This window comes from Anas platyrhynchos, chromosome 3 (genome assembly GCF_047663525.1).
Source record: "Anas platyrhynchos isolate ZD024472 breed Pekin duck chromosome 3, IASCAAS_PekinDuck_T2T, whole genome shotgun sequence".
Taxonomy (NCBI): domain Eukaryota; kingdom Metazoa; phylum Chordata; class Aves; order Anseriformes; family Anatidae; genus Anas; species Anas platyrhynchos.
In genome coordinates, this window is record NC_092589.1 from 14425849 (window position 1) to 14440467 (window position 14619).

Below are 14619 nucleotides of genomic sequence, written 5' to 3' on the forward strand. Positions count from 1 at the left end.
GAGGAAAAACCCTGCAAGTGCTGTACTCTGAAAGGGAGCTGTGCATGAGGAAATGAGGGAATCTCCTCCTGGTTTTTGCATAACTCAAAGGACAATGAGCAGCAGTCGCTTCTGACTCACTTCATCTCCAACCCAAGGTGAATATGAACTCTTTGTAGAGTCCCAAAGGGGAGCAGTCACTTCTCACATAGAGGGGGGAACCATAACCACGTGGAGGAAATGGTGGTGGTTAGGGGGAGACGAGAAGGGTGAGATGAGAGGACAAACAAGAACCATTTCTCAGCATGGTTTTCATTTTTACCTTGGAAGAGTGAACTTAAAAATGCCTGTGAGATCTTAGCTGAGCCTCTCCTCCTGTCTCAGCTGCCATGCTGTCCCCAAAGAGGGGAAGGAATAGATGCTGCTTCCAGGACCAGAGGCAGCAGAGCTGCAGAGCCTTGCCATCTTCCCTTGGCAGGTGCCAGCAATTTGAGCTGTCTGAAAAAGATGGTGACTACTGCTGCTGCATAAAGCTTTGTTCAGACTTAAAGGCAGCCCAGGGAAGAAGATTGTGAGTAGAAGATGAGAATGGCTTATGGGTAGCATGGCCTGAGATGGAAAACAGATGGAAAATGTTAGGAAGCCTTGGTGAGCTGGGCTTACTGCGTTAGCTGCCACTGGGAGCGCCCACATGGAAGCAAGGGAGCCTTTGCTTTCATTAGTAGTGGTACCCACACATCTCCCCCAGCACTAATAGACGTGTTCTCTGCTCTGTGTCTTTGAGGCAGCCCTTGGCAGTTGCCTAGGGTCCTTACACTAACACTGAGCCTGCTTGCAGGGACCTTGAGCTGACTGTCAAAACCAGTAGAAAATGGTTTCATGATAAAGAAGTACTGCCCAGGACTAAGTCTACTGTTAGAAATATGTCCCAGAAGAGAGCAAAACCTTCTGTGGCAACAAAGGAGTACTGTCTGTGTTACTTCCCAGCTTACCCACTGCCCATCACTTTGCACAGCACCTGAATGTGGTTAATTGGAAGCAGTAACCATTGTTGAGGCCTGAGCCAACACTTTCCACAGTGTCTACATCTGATGTTTCGGAGTTGCGTGAGGTATTCTCTTACTAGAGAGCAGCAAATATCCAGTACAGCTGCCCTCTGTAATGTTTGTCACAGGCAGCACTGCTACAGCCAAGCATTAGGGAGACTTGCAATGCCTCACAGTGGGAAGGCAGCAGATTTATGGCTGCAGGCAGCCTGGCCCTAAGAGTGTATCCACTAGAGAGAGAGGTTTCCCAGCACGCTTGTCCTGCAGCTTGCAAGCTTTCCATGCATGTCAGGCTCACTGCACTGGGCTTTGCAGCAGCCCAGTCACATCTCCTTTGAGCTATCCTCATGGGGAAAGGGGATAAGGCAGGAGAAGCAGTGCCTTGTTCATGGCAAGCAGCAGCTTCTCTGTTACAGCGCGGGGCATCCCCTAACTGCAGCCACTTGCCATGGTGCACTTAGGAGCAACTGGGGGCAGCAGTGTCACAGTGCTGATGAGGCTGGTCTCAAACAGCCAAGGTTTCCAGTTCAGGGACATGTTCCTCTATCAGAATACACTTCCAGGTTGAACTAGAGCAGGGCTTAAAGTGCTCAAAACACCACCACATTTCCTACAGCCTGGACATGCTTAGCAAGTATCACTGTGGAGACACTGACCCTGCATCCTCCAGGCAGGGTGCTCCCTGAGCCACGATGCAGGCAACCTCATCGCATCCGCAGCGGCTAATTGCAGCCAGAACAACAACGCCAAGAGCAGCTATGGAGCCCTGGAAATCCTGATCACCAAACGCAGAGTTTCCAAGCTCTGGGCTAAGGACCCAAGCAGAGGCATGCAGCAAGACTCAGCGCCTGCTGAGCTGCCCTGGACTTTTGGGCAGTAGCACCCTATGGTCTGAGAAGCTGTGAGGCTGCCAGGATAACCCAGAGCCCCCAGGGGACTTGGTTCCTGCCCTGGAAGACCCCCCCACATGCTGTGGCAATCACCCATCCTTGCTCCTGGGACAGTTCAGTGGGTTTGGAGAAAACTCATCAGAGCTCAGCCATGAAATCTGCCTCCGGCTCAGTAAATCGGCATTCTCTAATCGGTGCTAATGATGCCAGCTAGTTAATTAGCTGAGCGCACAAATCACCTGTCTAGACACAAGTGGTTGTGAGCAGGGAAATTTTACTGGAGTGTCTTTTAAGATGAGGCTTGAGATGTGATACGCGTGACATTTGTTCATGCAGTGTGTGTGTTTTAGATGCCCTGTTCCATGTAAGTGCCTACATTTTTCCTTCCACTTAATTTAGCTTTAACTACTGGCTATCTATTAGTAACTCTTTAAAATCTTGGAGTTATTTAGGGCATTTTGCTCATCTTTACCTGGGAAATCTGTGTTGCGGGGGTACTCACAGGCACACTTTCAGTCTCTCCTGTGGGAATAAAGAACTTCAGTCAATTAAAATGACTTATTATGGTTGCTATAAATAACTGGAACAGAGGGTTTGAAAGTCCCTCTTGGGGTACAAATCAGTTTTAAAGGACTCACGTCTCACTTTAGGAGGTGTGGACACTATATAGTTTGTCAAATAAACTGCAGCTGTAAAATGGGAACGGCTCAACTAAATCAGATGTTAGATTCACCTCATTTGCTGCCCTGTATCTGTCCAGAACTGATCATGCAAAGGAGTGAGAAACCCCTTTATGCCCTGCCAGAACTAAATTGCCCCCTGGAAAGTTCAGTTCTGTGTACCAGCCTTCAGTAACAGTTTTCCCATGAAGCAGCTTTAGTTCTCTTCTGCAATTCTGCAATTGTGAGATTTTCTTTTCATCCTGTGCTATTTGGACTTATTTTTATTATCCTTCTAAAAAGGCTGGTCTGGACTGTGTATTTTAAGCTCTAAGTTATATTATTGTCACAATGCATTCCAAGCAGTAATGGTGTCTTTTGTAACACCCGAAAATGTATTTTCATTAGTTCTAAATTCCTGTTTTCTTGTGGCATTGTGATTCCCACCTGATCTTGTGTAATGGGGCTAGGTTTAATGTTTCTGAAACAGATTTAATTCATGGAGGAGCTTTTTTACAAAAGCACTGCTGTTTTGCAAAAGCAGTTTGGGCACTGCAGAGACATTATTTCTAGGTATTACAGGGATTTTGATTGAAAACAAGTATATATTTATTATTTTCCTCTTCTAACACTGTCTCTTTTATGCAGAAACCCTCCACCAGAAGTTACTGCTGGCTGTGCTGCACGGGCACTTTGAGGAGATTGCAATTTGATTGCCATCGGTTCCCATTTTATTCCCTGTGTCAAACTCTGTTGGCCTTCACCTCCCAGACAATACCATGCCACCTGGTTCCTCATCTGCATTGCCTCCCCTCAGTAATACCAGTTCACAAGGTGAGTTTTCTCTTGCCTCCAGTAATTTCCTTCACCCTTCTCTGCTGCCAAACACCAGTGTGCCTGATTTTTGGGGCAGCCAAGCTCCCTCTTCCCGTGCTGGCTGCAAGTGCTCAGTGCCTTGCCCACCTGGGCCCTCAAAACCACAGAAATTCGGTCCTGCAGAGGCTTGAAATAGGTGCAGGGAGGGTTTTAAGTGGTTAGTAACTCCATGAAGTGGAAAGTTGAAGCCTGGAAGTCAAGAGCTTTACAAGGCACACCTACGTTCTGATTACTTTGCCCCTGAGGGGGAATATGGGTTACTGCCAAGGGCACCTATGCATTGGCCCTATTCTGGTCTCTAGAATTTGTCCTGATTCAGAGGAATGTAAGCAAATTCCCTAGTGACTGGAGGAAGGGAGAGGCAGAGGAGAGTCTGTGTGCCCCTTTCTGCTCATGTGCCATTTGCTCCTTGTGCCGGTCAGTCTTGTAGCCATGGAGGTTGGTTATAGGGTCAGGCACTGACCCTCCAGGGAATGTTCCCCAAGGTTCTTCCTGAGGAAAATGGGACAGCAGGCTGATTGAGGAATAACCATCACCAGCATTGCCTGTTGGTTGGGCTGTTTGGGGTCAAACCTGATCAGCCAGCTCTCACCAAGTGCCAAGGTTCATCTTTTAAATGACAAGTTGTTTTTATTTTACAGTTTGGCCCTTCAGGGTCTGTTTTCAGCTCTTTTTTTGGTTGTTTGTTTGTTTTAGGCAACCTCATGAACTGGAAACCAACTTTTGGCCTGAAGGGAATGATGAAACTTTCTTTGGATTCCTGGAGTTGGGGCTTGAGAAAGCAGCCAGTGTACTTACTGTAAGAAGACTCCAAGGTACGGGTCTGTTCTGATGTAAAAGTTAATGCTGGAGTCTTGCTGTGGGGGTGGTAATGACTGACCCCAAAAAATCAGGAGGCTGTGTTTCTTAATTAATAGCACAATACAAATCAGGTGCATGGAGGACAGGGAGCTGCTCTTTCTGCAAAATGGTGGGCGTATTGGTTGCTTTGTGAAGAATTAGAGGTGTCAGGTGCAAAGGTAGCACAACAAGGAAGGGGCACGGGCTCTCTCTTATCTCATTTTCTTTGTGGTTTTCAAACTAATAAATAATGCAGGGGGCTTAAGCCAGCCCTGTAGAAGTCTGCAGGGATCTTTCATTTGGTTTTGGAGGTGGATCAGTCTCTAACATCCTCAGACACACTCAAAGCAGGAAAGTGCAACTGAAAAAGGCAGAAGAGTGGAGAGGAACTCTGCTGCTGTGCTTTTACTTCTCACCTTTACCGTGTGTGTGAGCAGAAGCCCTCTCTGTGTGTACCCAGCCCTACCCAGCTCATCTCTGCAAAGTCACTGCCGCGAGCTGGAGCAGAGCATGGCTCCCTCACAGCTGGGAAGCAGGGGGCTTTGTGGTTATCTCCCAATTTCTGCAGTGAACATCTGCAGCCCATGGGGGCACGTCAATTAATTGGAAAAAAATCCTTGAGTTAATTTCCTTTTCAGCTTGCTACAGTGCAGGGGCCTAGGTACACAGACCTAATTTAGTCCAATTAGAAGAATAATAATAGAGGAATTAACTCTTCCGTTACCCATGCCATGAATGAATGTTGGCACCACCAAGCATCTTTTAAGAAGCCTGGAGATGATCCAGGCTCTGTCTTCTGAGCTGGCAGTCGTGGGCACTCCTGAAGGCTGCTCCTTTTGCTCTTTGTTAGCTTTGGGAGTTCCTCAGAAGCCTGGGATGTGGCACTGACACGAGCAAGAACCCCTTGCAAGGTTGCCACAGCTAAGAGGTGTTTTTGTGGGGCTGGTTGGTGGCTGCCAACATGTTCTATGAGGGCAGCTTTCTTCCTAACTCTCTTTGGTACTATCAAGAAGTGAAATTAGAGGTTGCTTTACCTTCTTGTTTGTTTGAATCCATGGCTGCTATAGGGTGTGCGTCCTTGCGGGGACTCCTGTCCTCACTCTGGAGGGTTCTGGCTGGTCACTGGGAACATCCCATGGCTGAGAGTTGCCCACATGGGAGCCCTGCGCTGGGTCAGCTGGTCTGAACCCTGAGTGCAGAAAGATGCAGAAAGGATTTACTGAGCAGAGATGCTCAACATTCAGAAAATGAGAAGAAGAAGGAAGTGAGAGGGAACGAAGCATCCTAAAGGTTTGTTTGGGTTCGGTGCCTCCACAAGCAGGTTGGGCTGCCAGTACAAACATCTCCCTCCCAGCCCAAGGCCAGTTGTGCTTATGTGGATGGTGACTGAAGCCTTGTGTAAGACTACTCGCTCAGCACGATGCTTCTTGTTTGACCACAGAAGCAAAACGAGATGTATTTGAAAAAGTAAGATGCAAATTAACATCCTTCTGGATGTTTGTTCTCTAGATCAGAGAACCAGCTTTTTGTGGTGTGAATGATCACCCAAAATGACCCCCAGGTTTGGGTTTGGGCTGCAGAGCTATCGCCTTTGCAGTGCTGCTGCATTTTTGAGGGCATTGTGCTGCCATGCCAGGTTTCTCTGGCGTTTTTCTCCCTGACTGGTAGTGGGGTTAGGACCTTGGGAACAGTCTTAAGGTAATGACTGGTGAGTGATGCAGGCAGAGCCCCAGAAAAATGGATTGTACCAGCTCAGACTGAGCATGGGCACTGCCCCACATCCACACTTCATCTCCCCAGGGTTTAATGCGAGTCGCCTTGTGCCCAGCCTTACTAGGAAACCAGATGTGGCACAGGAGTGTGGAATAATCTCCCATCTGGGTTCCCGTTTGACGTGGATATGCCCAAGGCTGTGCTGGCAGTTGGGAGTTGGGATTGGAGGGGCCACTGGTTACGGGGCAGAGCTCTGCTGGCAGCTGCGGTGGTCTGGAGAAGCCTGGGGTGGTGCTTTCAGGGAAGCAAGCACAGAGGAGGGCACGAAGCATTGAAGCATTAAATGGGTGGGAGAGGTGCAAGAGATGCAAGAGAAGCTCTGGGAGGCTGTAGGAAATGCTGCCGAAGCAGTCATTTCTGGTGGCAGCCAAGGCCTCTCTTTCTGAGGGTATGATGAGGACTGAAAGCGTAGCACTGGAGGGACTTGAGGTTTAGCATCTTCTTGAGATGGAGGATTAATGCAAGGATAAGCTGCTTAATTGTAGGAGGGCTGCTTCTCAGGACAGGGGAGCCTTTCCTGACATGTTTGGAAATCCTGAGCAAAGGTGAAGGGTCAGAACTTCAGGCTTTGGGTGCTGCTGTGGGCTTTGTGAGGCAGGCAGGGAAGGCTGCTAGGTGGACACCTGGTTTGCAGTAAGGTAAATGTTCCAATTTATTAAACCTGGTTTCTATCAGCTGATAGCATAAAGATTATCTTTTGGTTCTGAAGACTTCTAGGCTCATGACAGAGCTCAGATGGAGTCCCCTGACTCCCTGCTCAGAGCAAGGCTGGCCCCAAAGCTAGATCGGGTTGATCAGAGCCATGTCAAGTCATAGCTGGAGCATCTCCGAGGATGGAGACCTCACAACCTTTCTGGGCCTGTCCCAGGGCAGCACTGCTCCCCTGGGGAAGATATTTTTTTTCTTTCTGGCCAAGTTTTCCCTTTCTGCAGCTTGTACCCATGGCAATTTGTCCTTTCATTGTGTCCGTGAGAAAAGCCAGTCTGTCTCCTCTGTTACAAGTAGTTGCTGATGGCAGTAGGACCCTCCAGCCTTCCCTTTCCCAAGCTGAATAAACCCAGCTCCATCAACTTCTCCTGTGCTATGTGCTCCAGCCCTCTTTAGTGGGAAAAATATATATGTATATATATTTTTAGGTACTCTAAGGATGGTAAGAATGTTATTTGGTTCTGAAACAAATAAATATGCTGCTGTTTTTAAAGTAGCTCACACATCCTTTAGTAGTCTTGAGGAAAAGGTTACAAAAGTTTGGGTCTCTTAAATGTTAAAACATTCTTTTAACTTCACCTCAGTAGCAGTTTGTTTAGTAGCAAAGTTGTTAAACTTTGTTCCCAGTGTAGACTAGTCAATGTCATGGCAAAGTCCTGAGGCTAGCAATATACCACCATGTAGTAGTTAATTGTTAATAACCATCAATTAGTATGGAATTAATTACATGAATATCCGAGTATATCAGCTGCATAGCCTGTCGTAGATATTTTATAATTTTACTGTCCGCTTGCTGAAGCATTGTGGGGTGTACCCTTCCAGCAGCAAGAGCATCTGGTGTGAAAGCACAGCATTTTGGAAGCAGGAGAGCAGCAGCTCGTAATGCTTCCGGGTTGGAGAGGCAGATGTTTGTTGAGCTGTGCTGGAAGAGCAGAGCTGTCTGAGCTGGGAAACAGCAGCTTCAGCCCTCAGCTGCTGAACAGCATTATCCAGCTGCTTGCTTAGCAAGCATCGTAGGTATGTTTGGGTTTGAATGTTGGTTTCCTCACGGAAGGGAAAGAAAACATTTCTTTCATGCTGGGAAAGGATGAAGAAGGGTGAAACTGAAGGAAAATATCAGCGCATGGGATATATACATGTATGCATACACATATACATCCGAACACACAAAAAGGAGACCTGTAATCCATACTGCAGTCCCCTAAATAGGGCAGCCAGGGGACTCTGATGCATGAAGAAAGTGCATATAAACAAGTTGCAATGTCAGGCACCCGAGGTGAGGAAAAGCCAGAATTAAAGCATGAATCTGTTCTACCATGCTCCATGAGCTTTCTCTCTCAGACCACCTCCTCACAGGCATCTGAGACCTCAAAACACTCGTGTCTCTGTCTAGGTCCTGCTTCTGCAGCCCCCCTGCCCAGCACATCGCTCGGAGCTGTGCCATCAGCCCCACAGCGTGAAGGATGCTGTCCGAGGAGCATCCGTGGTTGCCCTCCAGTAACACAAGGAAACTTGCAGTTGTCATGAGGGACAGTGCACGTAAGGAAGGGAAACTCACAGGAGGCGCCCCCGCTGCTGTGCTACAGGTAATAAATACCCTGCAACCTCTTGGATCCAGTACAAAAAAAAAGAGGTATGTCTGATATGAAGAATAACCTAGCTGGGATTTTAATTAGGGAAACGTAATGCTTGTAGAAGGGCTCTTATGAGGACATGTCACTGTCCTGTTCCCTATCTTCTGTTCTCAGTCACATAGGACTGGGAGGGGGACCCTTACGCATCTTATCTCCTGGGTTGTAAAAACACTGGGGTTTCCTGGTATCTGCAGAAATTTTTCCTTATAGAGGGAACTGCAAACAGTTCCCATACAGCAAGACCCACAGTGAGGAGCTTCCACGTCACGCTCCTTCAGACAAGGACAATGCTTGAGCCCAGTCTCTGTCATTTGCAGAGCTCAGGAGTGAGGCTTTGAAACTGGGGCACCAGGGATGCCGCCATCCCCTCCTGCTCCAGGCACCACCAGGAGCTCTGCTGTGTGTCTGCACCGCAAAGTAGGTTGACCTTGGTGAAGTGGGTCCAGAAGATGTTCCCTGTTTTACCAGAAAGGCTGTCTTTCGCGTGTCCTTTAGCTGCAGCCCGCAATTTCCTGAGTCACCGTACTGCTCTTAGTTACGTTAAATAAATGCATTATGTTGGATGTTTTCCAGCGTTTAGGACTCCCTGCTGGACTCCACGAATATATAACACTGCCTGTCTGCCCCTGGTTCTGTTGAATTGCTGAATATATGGAGGAAAAGTAGGCAGTCCTTCCTCAGAGCTAAAACAAAACCTCTCTGTGGTTTGGAGCGAGTGCTCGGCCTCTTGTCCTGCTGACTGCCAGGTGAGGAAGCTGTTAGGACAAGAGTTTTGCTGAACAGTTTTGCTTTTTCCTCGAGGGTGACAAAAGGGGGTGGAAAATAGGACTGGTGTTCAGCCCTGAGGCCCTGGGTGCGGGCTGCTTGCTCGAATCCTGCCTCTGCCAGCAGGGAACTGAAGGAATAAGCTCACAGCAGGGTCTAGGTGAGCAGGGACCCGTGTAACTCTGAGCCAGGTGGCTCAGGGCTGCGTCCAGGTTTGAATAAGTCCTACACAAGAGTCCTCACAGCCTCTCTGGGTCATCCAGCACCCTGGGGAAGAACATTCATTCCTTGTGCCCAACTGGGATGTTTCCCCTGGCTGCAGCTTGTGCCCATTGCCTTGTGTCCTTTCACTGTGTGGCTCTGGGATGAATCTGGACTCCGTCTCCTTTATAACCCCCTCAAGGCAATTAAAAGCAGCAGGAGGCACCCCTCAGTCTTCACCTTGTTTTTTTTTCAATACTGAGCAAGCCCCACTCCTATAACCCCTTCCCATATGCACCTACATGAATACATCTGCACATTAGCAGCGAGAGCAAGCCCTGCGTGCCCTCTGTGAGTCTGTTTCCTCTTCCCACAGCAAGTCCAGGCTTTGCCTGTTGTGCCAGCCCACCACGGGACACTTTCCTTGCTGACAAGCAGCCACGTTAGCAGTCTGCCTTGGACCCTCACGTGGAATGAATGGCAGAAATAATCAACTGTAGATAGGATCACTTGCTAAAATGACTGAAATACCCCAAGCATCAGCATGCAAACAGTCTAAGTTAGGTAAAGCATTTACAGCCTAGCCCGAGGGATAACAGTTCTTCCTTTGGCTTTCTGTCCTGTTCTCAAAATCAAGAATTGGGGAACAATGCAGGAGAATCCCTATGCACTTTTGCTGCTTCTGTAGAAGTTGTTAAACATCCACAGTCTTCCTAAACAAATGCTTAGGATCTTCCTGGTGACTGTTTCACAATTCTCCTGGCTGAGATTGCTATCTGTTCTAAATAGCCCACTTGAAGAACACCTCCAGTCCTCTAAGAGAGCAAAAAAAAATAATCATTGATACTCTTTTCAGTCTCATGCTTTGCCTCCAGCTAATTCTAACGCAATTATTATCATCCAAATACTTCAGTCTAGCAAGAGACCTCAATTTAGCTCTTTAAACAGTAAAAGCAAAACAGGTCCTTTCAGCCTCTCTAGAGCCCTTACTCTAAATGCATCCTCACAAGATTCTCCAGCACACTATGAAGCGAGATCTCCATTCACAGTCTTAGAAGAAATCAGCTGGAAATAACTGGGCACTGAAGATGGAAAATACTTTAAATACCATTTTACATGCTGCACATGCGACATGAAATACCTCCAGCTCAAGCTTTTTCCAATAATAGGAAACTGGCATTATTAATCCCACACTTCATCTCATGCTGAGTACATTTTAAACTTACCCCAGGCTAGTTGAAGAGCCTTCAGCGCTGGCGGTTGCCAGAGTTGGGAATTAGCAGTGTGCAAGGAAGGAGAGAGAGGAGAGCAACGGTGGCTTGGCGTTTCCCAGGACGGGACTGTCACATGCTAATCACTGATTTGAAACGCAAGCATAACAAATGCCTTCTAATTATGTAATCTTCGGGTCACATCCTTGCATCCCCATGCAAAAATTAGGCACTTGGAAGGAGAAGATACTGATTCTTTTCTCTTTTAATTAGAATGGCACGCTGCTGTGAAGGGAGCGAGAAGCCTCGGGAGGTGATGGGTGGAGGGGGCCATACAGTGCGAGCCGGGTGCTGGCATGGTCTGTGCTACCTCGCCGAGCTCTGAGGCTGTTAAATACCTCCCGTGGCACCCAAACGAGGCAGCCAGCAGTTGGGGCAGGGACACGGGACCGGCTCCTCCCCGTCTTCTTTGACAACCTCAGTCTCCTGTCCTGCGTGGCCTCATTAAGGATGCCAGGGCCAAGAGGGCTTCTTGCTTTTGCGCTTTCTCGTTCAGGGCTCAGAGCAAGGCAGCCAAAGTAGCCAAGGCAGGGGAGCAGGAACCACCAGCACTTGGGTATTTTCTGTTTCTTGGTAGATCCTGAAAAATTCCTTTCAGAAAAAAAAATAAGGGGTTTGAGGAAGGTGGTAGAGTGTGAAGCAGCAGCCCTTGATGTCTGCTTCACTTCATCACCAAGTTCCTGCAGGGCTTTTTGCACCAAATGGCATCAAGAAAACACAGGCAGAAAACAGGTAGCCCATGGCCAGAGTGCCAGGAAAAGGTTTGAGCTAGTCCAGTGAGTTACTCCGGAGCAGAAGAGCAGGGAGGCATAAATGAGGAAGAACAGTAGCAAAAGGAAGGATAAGTTCTTACTGAAAGACAAATATCAGCATCAAAGATACCCTTCAGGCAGAAAACCTAAAATGTAAAACCGCAACGCCTAAATCAGTATAATTACAGTGCAGCACAGATAAAAGGAGGTGATGTGGAGTCCTTGCTAAGGAGCTGAAAGGACAGACTTGCAGGTTAATGGAAGCTCTGTGAAGATGCTGCTACCCCTGAAATTGAGCACTAGGGACAGGGATGCTGTATTTCTATTTTGGACCTGGCTATTTAGGGAGCAAAACACAACAAACTTGAGCAAAACAAAATGGTAATTCTGAAGAGGAATACCTGTGAATATAACCCAAGGAGTTATGTTGCCAAATGATCAGTGAGCAGTTTGTGTTTCAGTGTGCTGATAACGTGCTGTTTTTTTCATTTTAATAAGAAACCAAAGAGCCCAGGATTTTTCCAAATCATACCAAAATACGCTGAGTATTTGAAGACACATCTGAAAGAGTACCAATTTGTACACTGTGGTCACAAAAGAAGGCAAGGGCAGGTATTTACTAAAACTCCTTTAAACATCTGGCAAACAAAGACTCAACATATTTTTTTCCTCATGAAGCTGGTGTGTTGCCTTTTTTTTATTTTTTTGTAAACTAGAAAGCACTTTTCCTGCTATTCATTAGATTCAGAGTGAAAAGAGATGTTTGAGGTACAAACCCAGACAAAAAGGGAGATAAATTTATTATTGCATTAAACCTTCCGATAGGAATGGTGACAGTGAACAGCTTCCCCTGTGTGCTCACCTGTCCACTTCCCTCCCAGAGGAAAGTAGGTTTGGCGCATGTCTTTGAGCAGTCTGCTGCTGGAGCCGGGGGTTTATGGGCTTTACCTGGGAGGAGTGATTGCCATGCTGTAGGTGCACTTGCTCTCCGTCCTGACCCCACTGTGGAATGCCAGGCCCAGTCCAAACATCAGCACTGTGTTTGCAAAAGCTTTTGTGGGTGTGGATGTTTGTTTTCTGGAGAAAGTTACAGAAACTGAGCATAAATTAGGCTTCATTTGTTGATGATGTTGGTTTGTTTGTGGCTTTTTTTGAAACCCAGGGAGAAAGAAATTCCTAGTTGAGGTTAAAACAAAAAGGAATTCTATACATTTAACTTTTCCACCTATAAATTCACCCTTTCCAACCCCTTTTCTTTAAGGTTTTTACTTAGGAGACTTCAACCAATTAATCTGAAAATAAAAGCAACTTTATTTTATTTACCAGTGACATCCATCCTCAGGGGTTATTTTTAATAAATACATGAAGAAATCAATGCCTATTGAAAACTCATCGCAGCTGGTGAACCCAGAGTGTGATCCCAGGGCTGCCCTTGACTCATGCTGCTGTCAGGACCGAAGAGCTACATTCTCAGCTTCTGCTTCAGTCCCACTGCTGCTGAGCCACTGAAAGTGCCAGTCCACACCACTCCGTTTTCATCTATAAAGTCTCCTTCGCCTTCCATCCTGTAACAACATGAATCCAGCCTGTTAATAAAGAACGTGATCAGTTTGTGCAAGCACAGCGATGTGTGTGCAAGCTGGATAAGGAAAGTGCCAGGAGTCAAAACCTTCCTGATCCAGACCAAGTACCTGCTTTAACTTTCTCCCACATGGTAGCTTATAAAAGCTAAGAAGAATTACGAAGCACGTGGCGTAGACAGCCAAATAACATACGCCTTCCTGTGCAGAAGTGTGTTTACTCTAACATCCTGCTAGCACGTAGCCTGCACAGGAAAAACTTTGTAGATCTGGTTGTGATTTGAAGTAATCAGAGATTAAGTCCCATCACGTTGATCCTGACTTCCTTGAGGGACATCCTAAAGATGTGTAGGTGTCTGCAGCAATTCCCTGTGTTGATCTTGCTGTAAAAATTCATCCTGCCTCACCCTTTCCCCATCCTTTTCTACTGTTAGGACAAAGTGCAAGGATTTACAGCCTCCAGTGGGGAAAAAAAGTAACTGCCACGTGAACTGAGTCCTCCATAAACCATGTGTTTCTGCTGATCTTTGAAAGCTGTGATCGAGTTCATCGTTAAACCTGGAAACTGCTATACAGAAGAAATGTATGTATCAGCATCCCTTGCAAATGAGGGGAAAATAACTTCCAAAACCAATTACTGGAGATGTTTCCCTTAAAAAATGAAGGCACCTAGCAGTCACAGTGAGTTACCGTGGTGCTGCTGCCTATTTGTGTTCTCTCATAAAAGCTGCAGTGATCTGGTGAGCAGACACCCAGCTTGTGTGAGTAGGTGAAAACCAGCAGCCCCCAAACTGGGCAAAATAGCCTGCGTTGGGCTGTCAGGGAGCAGCGTGTATTAACAAGCACAAAACAGTGTCAAAAAGGAAAAGTCTTAATTTCCTGGTGAAAATGGCAGTGGCAAACAAAGATTGGGTCTCTCCTACTAATTAGGAGAGTTTGATTTTAGTTTGAATCAAGGCTATCAGCTGCCAGTGATGAGCACCATGCTGGCCCCTCTTCCCATGGGAGCAGAGGCATCACCCTAAGATTTTTGAAAGGAAACACCAATAAAGTAAAAGCTGTGTACGTGATCTATTGCTGAATGCCCTCACTCCAGTGATGAGTATTCACAGTTTTAGACTTCACGCCAAATTCACATTTGACATTCAGCATGACAGCAAAGGACAGCAGCCTTGTGGCAGATTTTAACGTGCCACTGTACTAGTGTATAATGTTTTAAATTCCCCCTCTTTGAGTTTAATATACAGGTTAATATTTTGCATTCAGGTACATTTTCCTAATGCTTCTTTTGGTGCATAATTAGTTAAAAACAGAATTGGTCATATTTCTACTATTACAGCTGTTCTTTTTGGTCAGCAGCAAGGCAGGGATGTTTTGTGATGAAAGACCACATATTGATTGCACGTATATATTTTTGATTTATTTCAGATACTGGACTGTGGTGGTACTTAATGAAGAAATAAACATAGGAAATTTGACAGAGAATTTTTAAGGAAAATGAATGTGAACGTTCTTACGTGAGTTTTTACAGTTATTTTTCTCATTAGATCTGATTTGTGAATTATGAAGTGGGTATTGACTTCTTGCTTTAGGAAAAGATGGTGTCTTAGCAATTCAAAACACCCTTATTTAAACAAAATCAGCC

General features: G+C 46.5%; 1 protein-coding gene and 1 long non-coding RNA gene across 2 annotated transcripts in view; one reads left to right on the forward strand and one right to left on the reverse strand.

The window, feature by feature from the left end:
* LOC140002092 (uncharacterized) overlaps positions 1-14619 on the forward strand; it is a 16476-nt gene continuing 1857 nt past the window's right edge. The window contains exons 1-6 of the long non-coding RNA XR_011808024.1: positions 1-137; positions 3223-3408; positions 4147-4265; positions 8165-9151; positions 13409-13557; positions 14403-14491. This is a non-coding gene — a long non-coding RNA (uncharacterized lncRNA). The remainder of the gene's footprint in view (positions 138-3222; positions 3409-4146; positions 4266-8164; positions 9152-13408; positions 13558-14402; positions 14492-14619) is intronic.
* The window catches only part of MORN2 (MORN repeat containing 2), a 4576-nt gene continuing 2638 nt past the window's right edge, over positions 12682-14619 (reverse strand). Inside the window, exon 5 of the mRNA XM_027453483.3 lies at positions 12682-12959. Coding sequence (XP_027309284.1) covers positions 12857-12959 — 103 coding nt within the window. The 3' untranslated portion in view covers positions 12682-12856. The remainder of the gene's footprint in view (positions 12960-14619) is intronic.